Source organism: Carassius carassius, chromosome 17, assembly GCF_963082965.1.
Source record: "Carassius carassius chromosome 17, fCarCar2.1, whole genome shotgun sequence".
Taxonomy (NCBI): domain Eukaryota; kingdom Metazoa; phylum Chordata; class Actinopteri; order Cypriniformes; family Cyprinidae; genus Carassius; species Carassius carassius.
The window spans coordinates 1089829-1111514 of NC_081771.1; the positions used below are offsets into that span (position 1 = coordinate 1089829).

Sequence of the window (21686 nt, forward strand, 5' to 3'; positions counted from 1 at the left end):
GTGAATTGGTTGAAATTTCAGAGTACAATAATTTTGACGTAAACAGTAAATAAATAAAATGAAATTATTAATAATTGCAAAGCATCTGCCAAATACATAAATGTACCTTCATGATATTTTAATGGCGCTTTTGTGTAGTTTTGGTCCTTTTGGAGCCTGACAGATGCAAAAACTGTCCTTTTTAAAAAAATACTTCTTCTTTTGTGTTGCACAAAAGAAGGAAAGTCATACCATTTGGTGCGACATGAAGGTGAGTAAATAATGACAGGTTGTTTGCGAGATTTTTGAGTGAACAATCCCTTTAACCTGCTGACGATGTTACAGAGATGTTCTTATAAACGCAAACGCACCACATATGTGCCCTAGAGCAAAAGCCAGTCATAAGTAGCACATTTGTAGCAATAGCCAACCTTAAACTGTAAGGGATCAAAATTATAGATTTTTCTTTTATGCCAAAAATCATTGGATGTTCCATGAAGATATTTTGTAAATTTTCTAATGTAAATATATCAAAACTTAATTTTTTATTAGTAATATGCATTGCTAAGAACTTCATTTGGACAACTTTAAAGGCGATTTTCTCAATATTTTATTTGTTTTGCACCCTCAGATTCCAGATTTTCAAATAGTATCTCAGCCAAATATTGTCCTATCATAACAAACCATACATCAATGGAGAAATTATTTATCCTGCTTCCAGATGATGTATACATCTCAATTTTGAAAGTTGGACTGTTATGACTGGTTTTGTGGTCCTGGGTCACACATGAAATGCTAAAGACCCTCCCAGCGCCTCTCACGTTAAAATCCACCGTTCTCCAGACATAGGTCGATGGATAAGCAAGTGCTCGGCTTGCAGAAACTGCTGCATTGCATCTTCACTGCGTCGAGCCATTTTCACCGTTTCTTCCACCCGAGGAGCCGAAGAGAAATGCTGCTTTTTAAACACGCAAATGCAGTCTGGTGCGCATTTGCCAATGGTTAAATCCCAGTTGCATGAGGTTTACTTCGAGCCGGACCATCCTCTGTCTGCGTAAGCGGCTTCTCCGGTGGTGGAGTGTGGCGAAGGGGCGCACAGATCGGAGTCCGTGTCCGACTCGCCCTCGGCGATGTACGACCTGACTTTAGCATTGCGCGACACGCCGCTGAAGTAAGCGTTGTTAAGGAAGTCCAGGTTCTCTTTGGACTGCGAGATGCTGAAGCCGCTGAAGGAGCGCTCCAGTTCCTCGTGGTCCACCGAGGGGATGGATATGGACGTGTCGCTCTTGGCTCCGGCCTGCTGCTGGGAAAGAGCCAGTGGGAGTCCATCTTCGCCTTGTGATGTGTGATGCTGTCCAGCTCCGCGAGAGCCTGTGGACGAGCGCTCATGGGCAGGAGGCGGCGGGATGCGCACAAGCGAGGGGTCACCTGTGGGTGACGTTCCTTGTGTGGGTTCCGGGCGGCTGTGAAGGTGCCAGGATGTGGAAGGAGGGCAGTGGTGGTTGATGCAGGTCGACGGCGGCGGGTCGAAGTTCTTCTGGTCTGCTGAGCTGTTGGAGCGGATGATTTTGCTGATGGAGCGACTCTTCACCATGTGCTCCATCGGACTGTGGTACGGGGGTGCCGGTTCCGGCTCCTTAGAGGCGAAGTAAGCATCCGTCTCAGACTGCGGGATGCCCATACGCTGGATGTAGATGTTGACCAGGAAATCCAGCTTCCTCTCCATTGACATCACCTAAAAGAAGGAAAATCAGATTTTATTTTTGCTTTGAAACACCAGTTTAACTCACAGCTTGCACCAGCGCAAACCAAAAAAAAAAGAATTCTCCAATGAGTGAATGCAAAAACTCATACAAAGAATCATTCTAAATGCATTTCTTTCTATTAGCAGCAAAACTGCACATTAAATAATATGTATATATCAAATAATCAGTCAATCAAACAGCAAACAGGTGCGTGACTGACCTGTTTCTCCACTTTTCCAAGCCGTCCCATCATACTGGGATCTTCTGGCTGTTCTGCATCTGCGGATCCTTTCGGACGATCCTTGTCTGTGATTGAAGGACCTCGACCAACAATCTGATCCACTCTAACAATCAATTAAAGACATGAAACATCTAAAATAACAACTTCATAACTCAGAGTAAAACTCTAAGTGTTTTCTGCAAAAAAAAAAAAAAAAAAAGAAAAAAAAAAAAACCTTTTAGAAGAAAATATGTCAACCAGTGATTCATTACACATTCAACATGACCTTCAACACAGAAATATATATAATTTTTTTATATTCACCAATTGTTAAATACACTAAATTCTCTTTTAAATTGTAGATTTAACAATTCTACATATACATTTCATATTAATATCATTTTACATATACTGTATATTTACAATAACGTTTATTTGATATATTTAGTTTTGTTCTAAATGCATCAAAAAACAATATTTCTCTTACATGTTCATTTATAACATTGGTATATGTCTGAACTGTTAGAATAAAGCAACATTCATGTGAAAGATGTATAAATTAGTGTATTCTATCGTAAAGCACAAAGCAGTGAGGGAAATCACTGAATGCATGCAGAGGGAGGGATATGATAATGAGGGGGCGTGTCCACACGCAGACAGACAGAGATGATTGGACAGAAAGAGTCAGGCCCTCCAGACGGACGTTTTCTGTTGATATCTGCCACTTTGGAACAATGTGTCGAAGTGAAATCACATCTTTAGTTGCATATTACAGTGTTAGCCGCACAATTGACACATTCTCCAAAGCTGATGGACTACACTAGCAGGGGTGCGTCTGATCCGAGAAACACGTCTAAATACGGCAGCGGATGTGTTGTTTGGCTGCTTTAAAACAGAGATCGTTGGCAATCAAGCATGGAGAAAAATAAAATACCGTATTTTCCGGACTATAAGTCGCACTTTTTTTCATAGTTTGGCTGGTCCTGCGACTTATAGTCAGGTGCGACCTATTTATCAAAATTAATTTGACATGAACCAAGAGAAATGAACTAAGAGACATGAAACAAGAGAAAACATTACCGTCTACAGCCATGAGAGGGCGCTCTATGCTGCTCAGTGCTCCTGTAGTCTACACTAAGCAGCATATAGCGCCCTCTCGCGGCTGGAGACGGTAATGTTTTCTCTTGGTTCTTGGTTCTAAATAAATGCGACTTATAGTCCGGTGCGACTTATATATGTTTTTTTCTCATCATGACGTATTTTTGGCCTGATGCGACTTATACTCAGGTGCGACTTATAGTCCAAAAAATACGGTAAATAAAAATACGCCAAGCTGACATGCATATGCAAAAAAGCGATGCAGAACTGTGCATCTTTATTTGCTGCCGCAACTCTTCATATCCACACAGCGGTTCAGGCAAACTAGCTTAACCAGTTTTAGTTCAGCTACATGACTAGTAACCCACCCAAATGTTGTATTTGCTTCCCCTCGACTAAACGTCTCTACACTTCGGTCACAGCAAACAAAGGTCATGAAGTGAATTAGGAGCTGATTATCAGAAGCCTACCGGACTCGATGCAGTAATAAACTAGTTTGTTTACAGCTACAGTAGGCAGCTCAGTTTCTACTAGCCATGTAGTCTGAAACAGAAGCAGGTTTCTTAGTTGTTTTCTGGAGCGAGAGAGATCTAACGCAGGCATGGGATTCCTAACCTAGAAGACAACTGGGGCGACTCTTTGGTTCCTTTGGTTGAACACTTCTTTGGGCGAGGGGTGCTGGGACACGAAGGACCCAATATCATATCTAACCTGGCAAAGCAAATAGAGTAGAGGACAGCAGAATGCAGAATGACGAGACACGAGCGGCGCAAACACAAACCAACAACAACAACAAACCCTCCAAATATATTCCAGACATTTCCGTGAAAACTGTCGCACTTGCTGTCAGTGATCAACATGAGGTTTTCTAAATGTGTGCTTGTTTATAAGCAGGAATATATTTATGTCAAATCATAACCACATTCATTTATTCATACATAGAGGAGGACTGTGCTGAAACAAGACGGATGTGATGTTTTTTATAGTGTCATGGGTCCATGAGAATGGTAACTTTAATACTATTTGTCAAACAAAAACATTACTTTAATAACTCCAAAAATAGCAAGAAAAATATTTTAAAATATTACTAAAATATAGAATAAAACAACAAAATATTTCAGCTTTAAATATGTTACCTAAAATATTTTCATTATATTTTTGAATTTTGAATTATATAAAATACATTTTTAAACGTTGGTTTCAGATGACATAGAGTAGCTTTAATTTTCTCCTCAACCAACCTTTCAATGAATAGCTGAAAATATTAATAAAATATACTAATTTAAAATGTATTTATTAATATACATTAATAATATATATTTCATATTTAACCATTTTATATAATTAAACAGAGTATTTTTTTGCTGGTTTAATGCTAGATATGAATATATGAAAGATTTTATGATACTTTATTATTTGTGATCAAATTTTTTACATGCCATAAAATAACTTAAATATAATAATATTTACAAATCGTGTGTACAAATTTAAAAAATTGTTTTAAATATTGTTATATTTTACAAGGGACACATATTTGTAGAAATAAGAATCGTGAATATCACATTTTCTCACAATTGTCACATTTTACTTGCCATTTCTTAGTTTTTGTAAAACTTATTATCAATTTCTGAGAGAAAATTGTTTCAAACTAAATCTTACATCAAAGCTTTTCACAGTATGAACTGCTTTTGAATAAATTAATAGCTTCATTTAATAAAAATGAGTCCCACGTCAATACTGACCCACATATGCTGCTCTGAACTGCTAAAATATCACGATATTGTATCTTAATAAATAAAAATGTGGATAATGTTTCTCAGTGGAGTCATTTAAACACACAAAAGCCACTGAAGACAGCATTCGAGGCAGTTTTTGGGTATCAGATACATACATGTGAAGATCGTTCTGATTCTGACTGATATGAACATCAAACCGGTGAGAGACGTTTAGGAAACTGAGCCATGCAACACACAACACGGTGTGAGGAGTGTGTGAAGAGAAGAGGGAAAGAGAAGCAGCTGCATCTGCTCTTGCCTGGACTGCAGATTTTTAATGCGTGCCAACATGTCCAGATGTCCGGCCGAATACTGCTCGATCACGTCCATCACGTCGTACGGCCGCAGACTCTCTTTAAACTTTCGCTTGGACACCATGAACCTCATGATGCTGCAGGGACAGACAATCCCACACATTATCACGCTTCACACTTTACACAGAAACAAAGGCTGAATCTCAGTGGAGCCTTCGAGAACATGTCCAGCTCATATTTCACCCAAAAAATATAAAGAAAGAAACGAGAAAATATGTTTTGATTGCCTATTTATAGTACTAAAACCATGCAGAATGTTAATACATATATATATATATATATATATATATATACTGTAAATAAATATCTAATATATAACATTTTATTTTGGATAGCTTATTGCTTGAAATAAAATAAAATAAATAAGAAATATTTGTAAAAAAAAAAAACGTATTTTATTTCATCTAGTTGCCAAGGCAACATTTCTAATTTTCATTTAGTTTAATTTAATTTACTAAAAAATTTTTTTTAAATAAATTAAAACTATATGGTTATATTAAGCCATATTTCAATAAAACAAAAACGAATAAAAATGACAAAAGCACACAACAAAACGACTAAATGATAATTTCAAAGTATTAATAAAAAACTATAATAGTATCACAATGATACTGAAATAACATGTATTCCTTGGACATGCTATTACAGTTTTTACTAATATTTTGAATTAGTTTTATTTCATTTTCATTTGAATGAAATTTTTTATAATTTTGTTGAGGTTTGTCTATGTGTCTATAGTTTTTATACATTTTAACTCCGCTTTAGTTTGAGCTATTTGAGCTAATCAAGCTAATTTAAATAAAAGCAAAATAAAATAACTACAACAATAAATTAACTTAATATATAAAAAATAATTTACAATAATTAAAATAATAAAAAATATTACTATTTGATTTTATTTAAGTAAATTAAATGTTATTTTATGGTTTTAGTTTGAATTATTAGGATTTTACTTTTAATCTCACAGTAAAACATGACCTAAACATTTTTTACATAACTGAGTCCCAGACACTTTTTAGGCTTGATACTGACCTTCAATATTCAAGATATCTCATGCATGAGAGTCGCTGGCATGATGTGAGCAATGAAAGTGTGAATGTAACGAAGGGTTCGAAAGGCTGAATGTAACATGTTATGTAACTTACATTCAGGAAAGACTGAGGTAATATTATGTGATGCAGACTGCTGTAGTTTTATCAATAATATTACACGTCTGATGGATGCTGCCTGTCTCATCTTTGCTTACCACACGGCCCTGATGGTAACTTTTAGTCCCGGCGTTAAATCCTGAGGGACAAACTCACAATGGCAGCTCTTATTGTCATCAACAATGTCTTCCCCAGGAAGGCAGGCTTCTATAAAACACAACACGGACAGCAGGACTCTGGAGTTAGTGCACAAACCCCCTAAACCCTCCCAAAACCTAAACTTAAACCTTTAACTCGGTTAACTAGCTCAGTCAGGCCAGTGCAATGCCATCTTTATGAAGCTACGAGACGACAGTGGCCCAAGAATGACAAAGCCACACAGTGACACTTAAACAGTTCAGCTGAATGTACATGACTGAATCAGATAATAAAATATCGAATCAAGTGCTATTTAAACTGAACATGTTAAGTAAGTCAGTTTAAAATGATATATTACAAACAAAAAAAAATCTGAAATTGCTGGCAAATTTCAAAGTTTCAAATTTCTGGCTTGTTTAAAATGATAAATAAATAAATATTTTGGAATTTAGGGAAAATTGTATACGTTTTAATTAACTGATAATATATTTTATGATAAAACACACTCCATTAATGTACTTTAAAAATACATGTGTGTATGTAAAACGTTAGTGAAACGTGTTCATAGTTCATTTAATGAACTACAACTCCATAAAGCATCAAGTTATAAAATCTTTTTTTTTTTTAACTTGCAAAGTTGTGCAGATTTGATATTTTGTATCTAATGCAGTGAGATTCAGACACGTTTAAGTGTAACTTAAGTCCAAACTGTTGTTTTTTTGTTTGTTTTGAGGCTGCTGTAAAATCAAACAGCGATGAACATTTCCAAACAAATAAAGGAATAATTCTTTCAGCACATTTTTGACAATGAGTGAGTTAATAAAGCGCTAAGGCAAATATGTTAATGGCCATAATGAAATGCTTTCTTCAATTTAATTGACAGTTTTAAATGATTTTCTAGAGCACTGGTAATTAATGAAACTTAACCAGTGATACCTCAGTGCTGGACTCGTCTTAACTACCTTGAGTCTAAAAGCAGAGGCTCCCGACTGATTTTATGTTGGACATCCAACAAAATGCCAAACCTGGAACCAGCATTTGATGTTATACAGCTCATACAGTATTATCTTTATCAAAACAGATCTGTAACTGACTTTGAGAACCACTGATTTAGAGTCATTAACACACAGGGATAGTTCAACCAAAACTGAAAGTTTGCAGATAATTTTCCAATCCTCAGGCTTTCCAAGATTGGTGGCTTTTTTTTCCTTCAGTAGAGCAGCAAGAAAGTTTTTGTTATCTGAAACTGTGGCCTTCTGTCATTCTTAAAATGCAAGTCAATGGCAATAACATGCACACAAAATTAGCAGGTATTAATGTAAAAAACATTAAATGTCTTGCACAGACCGATTGTTTCTCTTCACAAGACCTCAATATATCACCAGGAGCCACAGGAACTAATTTTATGTTCCTTGAAATAAAAAAATAATGAATAAGAATAGCCACTGATTGCATTTTATGAATCACCACGGAGCACGATTTTAGCTAAAGATCGTCTTCACTGTTCTACTGAAGAAAAAAGACACCTACATCTTGGAAGCCTGAGGGGGATTAAATTAACAGCAAATTTACATTTTTAGGGTGAACTGTCCCTTTAAATATCACGAACCATTTTCTTATATGCATGCAAAACGCAGATTGCATCTGTCTTTTTGGGACACGGAGTCTTTCTCCCGTGTTCCCATTAGTTAACACATCCATCCGGCACAGGACAGGTGCGTACAAATAAATCTACCTGTGCTTATTATGCCAAATATACCACAGAGCCTTGGAACAACCATCCATCTCCAGAACCTCGAGTGCATAATGACGGTCTGACACCAGTTTAATGAGGTTGACTAGTTGTTCCACAGCTCTGTGATCTTTTCCTCCTCACGACTAACTAGTTCTTCTCACATGCAGGTAAAAGAGCAAAGTTTGCAGCCATCCCCTAGCACTAGTTCTAGGGTTGGTAAAAACGAGCTCTTGTTTGATAATCTCTTACTGATTAACCCTTCAATTGCTGCGATAGTTTGGGGAGGAGAGATGGTAATACAGTTACAAAAACAACAACAAAACAGACCTGCTTAAAATCTATCATTTCAAGGAACAATGGTCATAAAAATGAATTTTCAGAAACTTGTAAATTCTCTGAAGGTCAACCAGATTTAGTTCTAAAGACGGATTTTTTATTGTGCAGTTATCCAAAGCTTCACGGTTTCAAATAAATGATTCACCTTAAGAGAAATGACACGCGTGACGTGAAATGTCCAAATACAAATACTCAATGTGTGTCAGTTTTTAAATACAATGAAATGACATTCAAGTGAAGGTGCACACACTAACAAGACATCAGGTGGACTTGCAATCACAAGGTTTTCTCCGACTTTACATTGCTTTTATAATACACTAACCATCTGATATCTTGATAGCAATTTATAGATGACAGCAAGATATTTCATGAACTTCACAGCATCAGTACTAAAAGGAAGTATGGCACGACTTGTTGAAATTGCTAGACGTTTCTAAAAACAAAACTAAAATGAGAAAAGAAGGGAAATCATTCATTGCATTATCGCCATCTGGATGAAAGTATTGGGAAACCCCCTTCTAAGGAACAGGTTTGACTACTTTAGTAATTTCCATGAGTACAAATCTTAATGTTAAAGCATATAATGAAATTCTATGGATTGTGTGCTTCTGATTTTATAGCAAACGTTTGGCCTCTGTGTATAAGGCAAGGTTTAAAAATGAATTTGTGACTTTAAATGCAGTCCTTGAACCAAACACACCAATGATTTTGACATACACTACATTGACAAAAGTATTGACACACCCCCTTCTTTAAAACAGAAAAAGGTACTTCCAAAATTGTGTCTACAATTCACTTATTTAAACATTTTATTTCCATCTCCATTTCCAAGATTTGTACTCATGGAAATTGCTAAAGTAGTCAAACCTGTAGGAGTCCCAATACCTTTTTCCATATAGTGATATTGCTTAATTGATGGCAGAAAATTCAATAAAATACTATTTTTATAAAGCATGTAAGAGCATGTAACTGGTGGTTGTGCTGTGACTGAAGCAGGTTAGTTTGACTGAATATGGTGCTTTGGTTTTAAGCGGTTGAATGGGAACCCAACCCATCCGGATTGCCTGACCTGGAGAGTTCCTGTGTCTCAAATCTTCCTCTTGCATCTCAATGAGCACTTTAGCATCAGCATCCAACATAGAAACGGAAAGGACAGCATCAGGATCCACATTCATCAAAAAAACAAGGGTAAATAATAAAAATGGATTACAAAAAGTCAACTTTCCACAAGCTGCCATTCACATGATTCTGTCAGAGAGTTTTACACAACTGACTGCCTTTATATTTAGTCATCTGTAGCTATACATTATTAAATTTAATTTCAAGGATTCTAAAACCATTTACTTGAAAATAAGTAGTGAATTTGCACTTTGTGGAAAGTGTAACCAAAGCACAAGACTTGTTCATAAATTGTATTCCAACATACATCCTAATGATTCAGGACAAATGTTATGATTGGTATTTAAAATGATATATGTTTATGCCATAATATATGCCATGAAATCATATACTGCATTCATACCAATCATAAAACAAGCTTTTCTTAAATAGCTTACATAAATTAATAGAACATCTTAGCTAATAAATTAATTAGCTCATATTCTTCAACTTTTTCCACAAAAACACTGGTAGCAAAAGCAATACATGACTTGATTATACGAAGATAGAATTGATATGCACAAATAAAATGCAAGAATTGCACTGATTACAACAGCACTGCAAAAATAGCATGCAATGGCGTGACAGAAAGACAGAATAAGAATCCTGATGTGTGCAGCTTGACTTAATCGAGTTTTTGTCTTCATGCCTTCTTCTAAAAATCTCAATGCAACTTATTAAAATGAACATGGACATGTCTAACCAGTTTAAAACAATCAAAACACAAGACTTTGTGTTTAATATCTCAATCAGATCCTAGTTTTCACCTGGTATCTACTGCAACTTCAAATATACAAACTATCATGATGGACTTGCATTTCATAACTGTTACTTGTTACATTTGAATCTACAACTTTAAACTCTGAAGAGTGACATTATGTAATGTTCTGTAACAATTGTAACATTCTAAACTACCATTCTGTAACATTCTGTTACAACTGTAACACATTTAACATTCTACAACTACCACTCTGTAACATTCTGTGTATTTGACACTCGGTAACAATTGTAACAAGTGTAATATTCTACAGCTACCTGTACAATTCTGTGAATGGAAGATTCTGTAACAACTACAACAAATGTAACATTCCAAAACTACCATTCTGTAACATTCTGTAACAATTGTAACAAATGTAACATTCCAAAACTACCATTCTGTAACATTCTGTAACAATTGTAACAAATGTAACATTCTACAACTACCATTCTGTAACATTCTGTGTATGGAAGATTCTGTAACAACTACAACAAATGTAACATTCCAAAACTACCATTCTGTAACATTCTGTAACAATTGTAACAAATGTAACATTCCAAAACTACCATTCTGTAACATTCTGTAACAATTGTAACAAATGTAACATTCTACAACTACCATTCTGTAACATTCTGTGTATGGAAGATTCTGTAACAACTACAACAAATGTAACATTCCAAAACTACCATTCTGTAACATTCTGTAACACTTGTAACAAATGTAACATTCTAAAGCTACCATTCTGTAACATTCTGTGTATGAAACATTCTGCAACAACTGTAACAAATGTAGCATTCTACTACTACCACTCTGTAACATTCTGTGTATATGACACTCGGTAACAACTGTAACAAATGTAACATTCTACAACCACCAAACCACGACCAAAGCAGACAGATACAGAAGGCAACACCGGATAAGCACAGAAGAACAGGCTGCTTTCCCTCACCTTCTGAGTTCTGGCGAGAAGCGGCGCCTTTGAAGCGGAAGGCCTGTCTGACTCGACTGCGGTCGCCGAAGCTGATGCTCTTGGGTACTTTGGAGGGACTGTCCTCGATGCTGTTGTCAGCACTGGGAGAGCGTCGCAGGGGCTGCTGGCTCTGAGGAGAGTTCTTGCCTTTGTTCGCGGAGTTTCTCGGGCTGGAGAACACGCGCTCTTTCAGGGTCACTTTCTGACTGTGAAGGATAGAACAGTGTAGAAGTTAGAGACTGAAGTATAGCGGATGCTTTGGTTATGATGTTAAGAAAAAGTAACTGTGCCAAGACACTCAAATAACTACTGAAAATTATACGAAAAGTTATAAAACATGTTAAATCAACAGTGACATATTGATTCATTTATTATGATTGCTGGGATATGGAAGTAATTCCATGTTTATTTAATAAAACCCTGAATATATCAAAAAAATGTCTTGGAACGAGCAATTTTGCATTGCATAACCACCACGAGTGTGCTTTAAATTTTCATTAATTCAAGAGCCTGTCATTAACTAAAGAAATATTATAGTAACAATAAAAACAATATTTAAGTGCAAATTTAAGTTAATAAGGATTATAATAAAGTGTTTCCTGTAGAGATTCATTCTCTTCACAACGTGTTTCAGTGTTTTTTTTAAACGTGGGCGGATGTATTTATGTGCATTTGGCTTATTAATCACCACACATCTGTCTGGACACAAACAAGGTCAAACTAATACACACACGCACACATAAATAATGTGTTTATTGATGTAGATAGTCCACTGCACATTTTACACCTGAGCAATAATCATGCTGTCTAAGCATCTTGATATGCCACACCTGTGAGGTGGATAGATTATCTCGGCAAAGGAGAAGTGCTCGCTAACACAGATTTAGACAGATTTGTGAAGAATATTTGAGAGAAATAGGCTTTTTGTGTGCATAGAAAAAGTCTTAGATCTTTGAGTTCGGCTCATGAAAAATGGTGGCAAAAACAAAAGTGTTGCGTTTATCATTTTGTTCAGTGTATTTGCACACAAACAACGTCTATGAAAAGAATCCTGTGCTGGCGACTCTGATGACACCCAAACAGACATGATGCATGCAAAAGAAAGCATTACAACTCACATTTAACATCTGGGCTGCCTGAGAAATATAAGACCATTTACTGTATTTGTATACGCACATGATTTTACTAACCTCGGAGAGGGTTCTGGTTGGGCATCCTTCCTGTGTTAGAAAACAAAATCTTACTCATAATCATGCACAATCCAATTTATTAACACATAAATGATTCATCTGAGAGAATCAGAAATAAAAGACAGCATTTTACATCACCTAAAGGAGAGGCCAGATTTGCTCTTGAGGTTTCTCAGCAGATCGAGCTGATTCAGAGGAGGGATGAGTCTGGAAAAACACACAGAGACCGTTGACACACAGATGATGTTTGAAGAGGAAATGCTGTGCTGTTTATATAAATCTGGAAGCTTCTTTGGACAGAAAAATCGACAAAAAACTAACAAGGTACTATTAATAAATATGCAGCATACTGTGAGAGGGACACAGAGAGAGAATGTACAGGAAAAAGACAGGAACTTATGTATTTTTTCTATTCATATACTGTACATTAGACACACAGTTACTTTTACACTACTATCTCTTGCACAATCAAATGAGTTTTTAAACAGACAGAAAAAGAAAGAAAAGGTTATATGCTGACTACAAAGAAGTAAATCTGAAGTTTATAATACCAAATACACTGGGAGGTTTGTTCAAATCATTAACAAATAACACCCAAACATGAAATATGAGCACTAATAATAGAAATGCTTAAAAAAGTCTTAACTCTAATTAAAAATACAAATATTTTTTTGGCTTAGTAGGTCAGAAATATTTTTATGTTTTTGGAAAGATTTTATTTGCTCTGAATTTTTGGATCAATTAATTTAATAAATTCAATAAAAACAGTAAATATTGTGAAATATTATTACAATTTATAATAGCCATTTTCTATGTGAATATCTTTTAAAGTGTAATGTATTTCTGTGATGCTCCGCTGTATTTTCAGCATCATTCCTCCAGTCATCAGTGTCACATGATCTTCAGAAATCATAATAATATGAAGATTTACTGCTCAAGAAACATTTCTGATTGTTAGCAATGTTGAACAGTTGTGCTGCACAATATTGTTGTGGAAACCATGGATTATTTGATGAATAGAAAGTTCAAAAGGACATAATTAACTCTTTACTGTCACTTTTGATCAATTTAATGCATCCATGATGAATAAAAGTATAATTTCTTTTCAAAAAAGATTTTAATCAAACAGTCTTTGTTTCTTAAACTCCATTGCATTCAGTCCAATAGATGCTACACGATCATCAATAGCAATGGTGGTATGTATTGCTCGAAGCACATCATAAACACGTGATCCAAAAGCTTTCATCTTCATATACTCTATTTTATGACTCAATAGCAGCATTAGCTGATGCAACACATTACATATGACAAGCAACATGACATGCATACCCTGCTGATTCGACATTTGAAATCAGAGCGTGATGCATGAATAAAACATGCCATAGGTATGAAGGGAGGGAGGGAGTGTGTGGACAGCACTGTTGACCTTCACAATCTGGACAAAAACAGCCTCAAAGGTCAGTGAGCAGATCGATGCAGAGACGCCTGAGGACATCTCATCTGACACCCAGAGGAATGCTGGGATAGAGAGGGGGGGGGGGTGAAAATGCATGCAGAAGTGCATGTACCTGTACATGGGCACGGATACAGTCCTCTCATAATAATCCCACGTCGAATAGAGATCCGTGCGATTCAGGTTTGTGGCATAAAACCTCCAGGCAGCCTGAGAGATGGCAGTGAACAGTCAGATTAAAATATAACATGCATTAGATAATTCACTTAATAATTAGTTTGAAAAAACATGAGGGGAGGGGAGAAAATAATGACGTGAACTGTAAATGTAATGACACCGAATTTGCTCAGATTACTAAAAAATAAATAAATTGCAACTACAAATTTATTTGCTCATCATAATTTTTTGGGCTCAGCATGAGATCGGATAGATTTTTATGTTTTGTGCTCAAAGAGGCTGCATTTATTTGATCAAAAATACAGTAAAAACTGTAAAATTGTGAAATATTATCACAATTTAAAATAACTGTTTTCTGTGTGAATCTCTATTAAAGTGTCATTTATTTCTGTGATGCTCCGCTGTATTTTCAGCATCATTCCTCCAGTCTTCAGTGTCACATGATCTTCAGAAATCATGAAAATATGATGATTTACTGCTCAAGAAACATTTCTGATTATTATCAATGTTGAAAACAGTTGTACTGTACAATATTTTTGTGTAAACTGTGATGCATTTGATTCTTTGAGGCTATCAGGCTTTTTTTTCTTCGGGTTTCAGAGCTCTGAGTTTCAGTGTTATTTTCCCGGCTAACCGGAGCCGATGACATCTGTGTATCTGGGACGTATCTTGAGATGAGGCGTGCTGTACCTGAATTAGGCCGGCAGCTGGATTTCTGCGCTTCTCGAAATGTTTCTGCCGATGCTGTTCCTGAACTTTCAAGGCAAACCCAGAACCCAGAATCCCCTGCAGAGAAAAGAAACTTTGTTAATGATGAATGGAACTAGTTCCTCCAGAAACTGTGCCGTGTCGTCTATTATTCTGCACTATAATGGAGTGTCACGACATTAAAGGGGTCATATCTTCTGATAAAGTGCTCTTTTATTAAGTTCTTTCTTTTTCTCTGAGCTCTAGTTAGAATGTTTATCAAGGTTTTTGCAGCAACAAATAGTTTTTCTTCTCCGTTTCATCAGATGACCTTTTCTTTGACATGCTAGTGGCATGCAAGTAACTTGCTAATCATGCTAGGAACATGCTAATCATGCTAGCAATATGCTAATAACTTGCTAATCATGCTTGAAACATGCTAGCGACATGCTAGTAACTTGCTAATCATGCTAACGACATGCTAGTAACATGCTAATCATGCTAATGACATGCTAGTAACATGCTAATCATGCTAACGATATGCTAGTAACATGCTAATCATGCTAGCAACATGCTAATAACTTGCTAATCATGCTAACGGCATGCTAGAAACATGCTAGTAAATTGCTTATCATGCTAGAAACATGCTAGTAACTTGCTAATCATGTTAATGACATGCTAGTAACTTGCTAATCAAAAAAACAAAACATGCAATTCATGCTAGAAACATGTTATCAACATATATCTAAACTATCTAAATTTTCAAACTTCAGGCTTTAACAACTGCTTTAAGCTTTCTCAAGCCAACCCAAAGTTTGTCTTGAATTGTGAGATATAAAGTTGTAATTTAAATTTTTTATTATGTGTTTTTTTTGATTAATGAAAATATTTTTATTATTATTTCATTTGTAATTTAGTATTGAATGAATAAACCATTCATTAATTTATTAATTAGTTCATTTAGAATTGTGAAATTGGACTGGGAATCGCAAGAATAAAATTCTGAATATTGAGTTTAAATCTTGCCAATCTGAATCTTGCAATGAGCTTTTTTAGTTTAATTTATTTGTTATAAAATATTTTTTTATATTGCTAGAAAAAAGCCATAATTTTGAGTTTATATCAAAATTACAATACATTTTGACTTTGATTACAAGTATTTATGACATTATTAATACATTTATAGTCCATTATGCACATTTTAAACTTCAGTTCCAATAAGCCTTAATGTTTACATGAAAGCAGAACTGCTATGAAGAAAAGTGCATTAAGCAGCCAGTGGGACTGTTATATTCATAATAAACTTTAGTGATCTACTTCAGCCTCTGCTCTCTCCACTGCATTAAAAGCCTGTTCGACTTCATCTGTTCATTTCCTCCCGAATCCCTGGAGACTCACCGCAGGCAGAGCGAAGAAAGACACGCCGATCAAGGTGAAGGTCGCCGCGAGGAGACGTCCGTTCCAGGTTATGGGATATTTATCACCATAGCCGATTGTGGTCAGAGTGATCTGTGGGACATTGAGGGAAAGCCCGTCAGATTTCAGTTAGCCATGAACTCAGATCAGTTCAGTAATTCACTGTCACTGACTGCAGCCTGAAACTATTAGCTTGAAAATGAGTCTCATTTAATTTAATTAAATTTCACACACACACACACACACACACACACACACACACACACACACACACACACACACACACACACACACACACACACACACACATACAGACACACACACACAAACATACACACGCACACGCACACACACACACACACACACACACACACACACACACATACACACACAAACACACACACACACACACACACACACAGGCACATGCATCCACACAAAAACACGGACACACATGCACACACATAAACACACACACACATGTAATAACATATCATATCATATAACATATATTATAATATTATTTTGGTAGTTTTTTTCTATCATGACTTACCCTAATATTAACGTACAAAGGAACCGATTAATTAATCGGTCAGTCAAAATAAAGAAAATAATAACACCTTTGTCAAAGGACATGAAAATGATTTAAACAGAGCAGCTCACCCAAAGAGCAAATCAGAAAAATAAATATTAAGATCTGTCATTAAATTATGCAAGAGCATGAACTCCATCCACAAATGATCTTTCTGAAATCACATCTCATCAAACTCAACGAGCGATAAACGTCACTGCATAATTAATGATCCTCACAGAGTCCTGTGTGCAAACTTCAGCTGTGTCTCTATCTGATGTCCTTGAGTTTGTTTCTAAAGGAATCACACCAGCGCTTCACTGGAGTCCCGATTAACTCTTTAATAAAGCACCGCAGAAGCGCTTCCACACCAGAACACTTACAGAACGCCAAGAAAACAAATGGTGTGCTTGAATGAAGTAGCGAGTGAAACTCATCTTCGAATGCAATCTGCTCATGAAATCATATGGATCTCAGACCGCATTATGAGAGATTGTGGAAATGCCACATTACTTCAAGCACATTTGTTCGAGCGAAAAGTCTTACCAGACCCCACCAGAGCGCATCGGCGTAGGTCTCAAACATCTGGTTATCCTCCTTCTCAGCGAGATACACCAGGAACGAGGCCAGGATCAGACACAGGAAGCCAATGTACCAGGCGGTGATCAGTTCCTGTTAAACACAGCATCAAGAAATATCAATATCAAGTGTCTTCTCTGATGTTTTTGCCTGTCAACAATCCATGAATGATGAAGATGATGATGAGGACGAGGATGCACTAAAGTGGCAATAGTTTTGCAAATGGCACTTCTGATTATTTTACTATTGGCTAAAGTGTGATGCACTTTTGTGTGTTTTATAATAGTTAGCTATAACTCAAATTTATTTTAATAAACTTTAAATTTGTGTTAGTTGAAATAAAATAACACTTGTATGATGAAGGGATATTATAGTCAACTAAATCCATAAAGCAATTTTTGTTACTTGAAATAGAATAAACTTTAACTGAAATCAAATAAAAATGAAAACCTGATTTGTTTTATTTTATTTCAGCTAATTACGAAGGCAACATTTTTTATGTCCATTAAATTAATCCTGATGTACTGTACTAAAATAAATAAAACTTAAAATATAAAATGGAAACTATATAGACATACTTAAAAAATGTCAAAACGACTAAATTAATTAACTATTATTAAAACAAACTATAATATTATCTCAGTGAAACTGAAATGACCCTCCTGTGATGAGACTATTATAGGTTTTAAATGAGCTTTAATGTTTTCATCATTAATGTTTTCATTAGAATTTTTCTTACATTTTTTGCAATTTTCTTATGTGCTCTCATCTTTTTTTCTTTTGTTTTATATAATATTAGCCTACCATTTAGGTTTCATTTATTTTCAATTTCAGTTTCAGTTCAGTTTTAGCATTTATTTATTTAGTGACATTCAGTAATTGTAGGGCCTAAATGTAAACTGAACTAAATAACTAAATGTAACTAAATGTAAACTGAAATAAGTTTTTCATATAATATTTCTATTTTATTTCAGCTTTATTTCAACAATGTTAACTGTGATGTGCACACTCACTACAGTAATCACGATTAGATCATCAACACAATATTTTTGAGGAAACCATGATGCATTTTATTTTTCAAGACTCTTTACAGAATGAAAAGTTCAAAAGAACAGCATTTATTTGAGGCCGAAATCTTTTGTAACATTATCAGTGTCTTAACTGTCACATTTGATCAGTTTAGTGGAGATACCCATTTTGTTCTGAATGTGGCGTAAGTTTATTTGTTTGAGAATGTCATATCATCAAGCCTTCAGTTTTCTCTCAACATAATTAACCTGTTTTCCTCTTTCAATTAATATGCTCAGCATTAATTATTAATCAGACTAATGCTGTTATTTCACAGACGGCTTTCCTTTCCTCACATCACACTGCTAGCATGCAACTCCCTTAAAACTCATTCAAATTTCAGTATGTTTACTGTGAACATGCAAAATCTTTAATGGATCCGTTTGTTAGAGAAAACATGTTTTCATCACCAGAACAACAGATGATGTTTTCACAGAGCACAAAACTGCTGAGGAATCACACAACATTCAAATGTAACACTCCCATTTCAAACTGGTATTCAAAAGTAACACTCTAAAGTAACACTCCCATTTAAAAGAATCATTCAAAAGTAACATTTAAAAGTTACACTCAAAATAACATAGAATTTTTAAAGCGACATTAAAATGTAACACTCCCTTTTCAAACTAGCATTCTAAAGTAACACTCCCTTTTAAAAGAATCATTCAAAAGTAACACTCAAAGGATGTAACACTCTCATTCAAAAGCAACACTCAAAAGTAACATTAAAATAACCAAGAAAAATGCTTTTAAAACATGAAGAGAAGAACCTGGGAACTATAAACGTTCAGGGAACATTTAGAAATGTAAATTGGGAAGATTAGCAAAAGGTTCTTTTGAACTTTTTTACTAAATCTTCAAAGCACAGCCAATGATGACAACACAATTTGCATTCGATGTAATATTCTGCCTGTCTCGTTCCTGTCAGTTCTCCATCTGTGACTGTGTGCCCTGCATTTACAGTACGAGGTTATGTTATGTGTTGCCCAGACTCATCGATCGCAAACCTCCAGCTGACACTTCATCAGGATGTCTCATTAAGCTTCGCCCCACTTTGGCCTTTTTCCTCCTCTCCACAACACAGCCACACCGAGCCAAAAAGAGGCCATTAGATCCATTCCAGAAGAGCATCTGACCTCTAGAACCCACTTCAACAACGAACAGGAAATGTTGGGCTTGACAAATGTCACATGAGAGACTCCTGTGGTTTCAATCTTCAATATCTGCACAGCAAAAAGCCTCGTGGAGCAGCCAGAGCAACAACAAACCTCTCAAACCTCTCATATTTGGTCTATGTGCAATATTTCTTAAGAGCAACTGAACTAGTACTTTGCGGTTTGGAAATTGAGCTTGTATATTGTTGATTCATGCTTCAGCCGCACTGTTTGAGTCATAACAGTCATAGGTAACAATCTCATTCAAAAGCAGCACTCAAAATTAACATTCCATTGGAACGACGTGCATTGATTAATCATTCACAATAAGACTAGGAACATAACTTAAGAAAGTTAACACTGATTTCATGTTGACTTTAAAACTTTTACATGGATATTACCATGAATTGCATTTATTTCTAATGATATGTGCTAAATAAGACCAGATGCATCTCCAATTAAAGTCCTAAAGTGGATATTGGGAATGCCAGAATGTGGGATGAGATTTACATGAGCCTTACTGGCTACTGAACCAGGAGTGTTTATCATCTTCACTTACCTTGCTGTGAGCGTAGACCACAGATCCCAAGAGCTTCCAGGTTCCCCCGCGCCGATCCATGCGGATCATCCGGAGAATCTGGAGGAATCGGAGACTCCTGATGGCGGAGGTGGCGAACACATTCCCCTGCGTTCCAGCAGCCAAAACCGAGATCGAGGCGATCAGCACCATGATGTCTGAAAAATACAACAGCAACTGATCAAGCTACATATACAGGCATATAGAATATTAACGTTATAGGAAATATGCAAATTTACATGCATTTGACAAGTGACTTCAAGCATACAGGCATGTGGTAAGATAAAATAGCTACCTTAAAAATTGTGAAATATTATTACAATTTAAAACAGCTGTTTTCTATGTAAATATCTGTTAAAAAGTGATTTATTCCTGTGATCAAAACTGTATTTTCAGCATCATTCCTCCAGTCTTCAGTGTCACATGATCTTCTGAAATCATTCTAATATTCAGATTTTCTGCTCCAGAAATATTTCTGGTTATTTTTAATGCTGAAAACAGTTGCAGTTTTGTGGAAACTGTGATGCATTTTATTTTTTGGGGGATTCTTTAATGAACAGAAAGTTCAAACGAACAGCATTTATTTGAAACAGAAATCTTTTGTAAAATCGCACATCTTAACTCTCACTTTTTTCAGTCACAGTTAATGCATCCTTGATGAAAAAAATTACTTTGGATTACTTTGACTGTTTTCACTCAGAAATGTATATTAAATTTCACAAATTATTAAAAGCAGCAAAACAGCAAGTACATTAAATGTTGGAGCAGAAATACTAAAATAGTATTTTCCTGTAAAATCGTCATTTATAGCTTTAAAAAAAATAGTTTTTTCCCGTGTATTTGGCAGGCCTTTAGAAATCCTCACCGATAACACAAAAAGGTTTCCGGGCAAATTTTAACCTTCCCCTCCATCCTCTGTATCGACAGCAACATCCTGCAGACCAGATCCTTACAATGTATTCCACTCCGAAAACCACAATGGTTACAATTTCCTACAAACACACAGACAGACGTCATGTTAGCATGAGATCAATGCACACGTGTTAAATCAATACCCCTGTGATATTACATACCAGGATGTAGAGGGCGTCTTCTGAGCTCTTCTCATATTCTTTGATGGTGGAGAACACGGACAGAACCAGACAGGAGAAAACCAGCAGAAAACTGAAATGACAATAAAAAATAAATAAAATAAAAACATTTTAAATGATCTGCATTGAATTTGCATGTGATTTGTGCAAAATAAAACCAAATGCATGTATTAAACCAGCAGAAAACTGAAATGACAAAAAAAAAAAAAACAGTTTACATGTTGTGCATTGCATTTGCATGTGATTTGTGCAAAATAAAACAAAATGCATGTATTAATACAGTAAACAGATCTGATTTGATTGGCATAATGAATTGCTTTATCTAAAACTGATCAGATTGCGCCTTTTAA

The 21686-nt window shown here is 35.6% G+C and overlaps 1 protein-coding gene across 2 annotated transcripts in view; it reads right to left on the reverse strand.

The window, feature by feature from the left end:
- Positions 1-480: 480 nt before the first annotated feature.
- Positions 481-21686, reverse strand: part of LOC132160704 (potassium voltage-gated channel subfamily KQT member 2-like) — a 60627-nt gene continuing 39421 nt past the window's right edge. The window contains exons 2-18 of one of the 2 annotated variants that reach the window (XM_059570356.1): positions 21319-21409; positions 21111-21237; positions 20228-20403; positions 17414-17539; positions 16279-16389; positions 14884-14979; positions 14132-14226; positions 12702-12770; positions 12564-12593; positions 11353-11579; positions 9558-9605; positions 8402-8419; positions 6378-6486; positions 5077-5208; positions 3658-3753; positions 1945-2068; positions 481-1714 (exon numbers count right to left, since the gene is read on the reverse strand). In XM_059570356.1, the coding sequence (XP_059426339.1) occupies positions 1004-1714; positions 1945-2068; positions 3658-3753; positions 5077-5208; positions 6378-6486; positions 8402-8419; positions 9558-9605; positions 11353-11579; positions 12564-12593; positions 12702-12770; positions 14132-14226; positions 14884-14979; positions 16279-16389; positions 17414-17539; positions 20228-20403; positions 21111-21237; positions 21319-21409 (2386 nt within the window). In that variant the 3' untranslated portion in view covers positions 481-1003. The remainder of the gene's footprint in view (positions 1715-1944; positions 2069-3657; positions 3754-5076; positions 5209-6377; positions 6487-8401; positions 8420-9557; positions 9606-11352; positions 11580-12563; positions 12594-12701; positions 12771-14131; positions 14227-14883; positions 14980-16278; positions 16390-17413; positions 17540-20227; positions 20404-21110; positions 21238-21318; positions 21410-21686) is intronic. The other variant, XM_059570357.1, reaches the window with a different exon arrangement.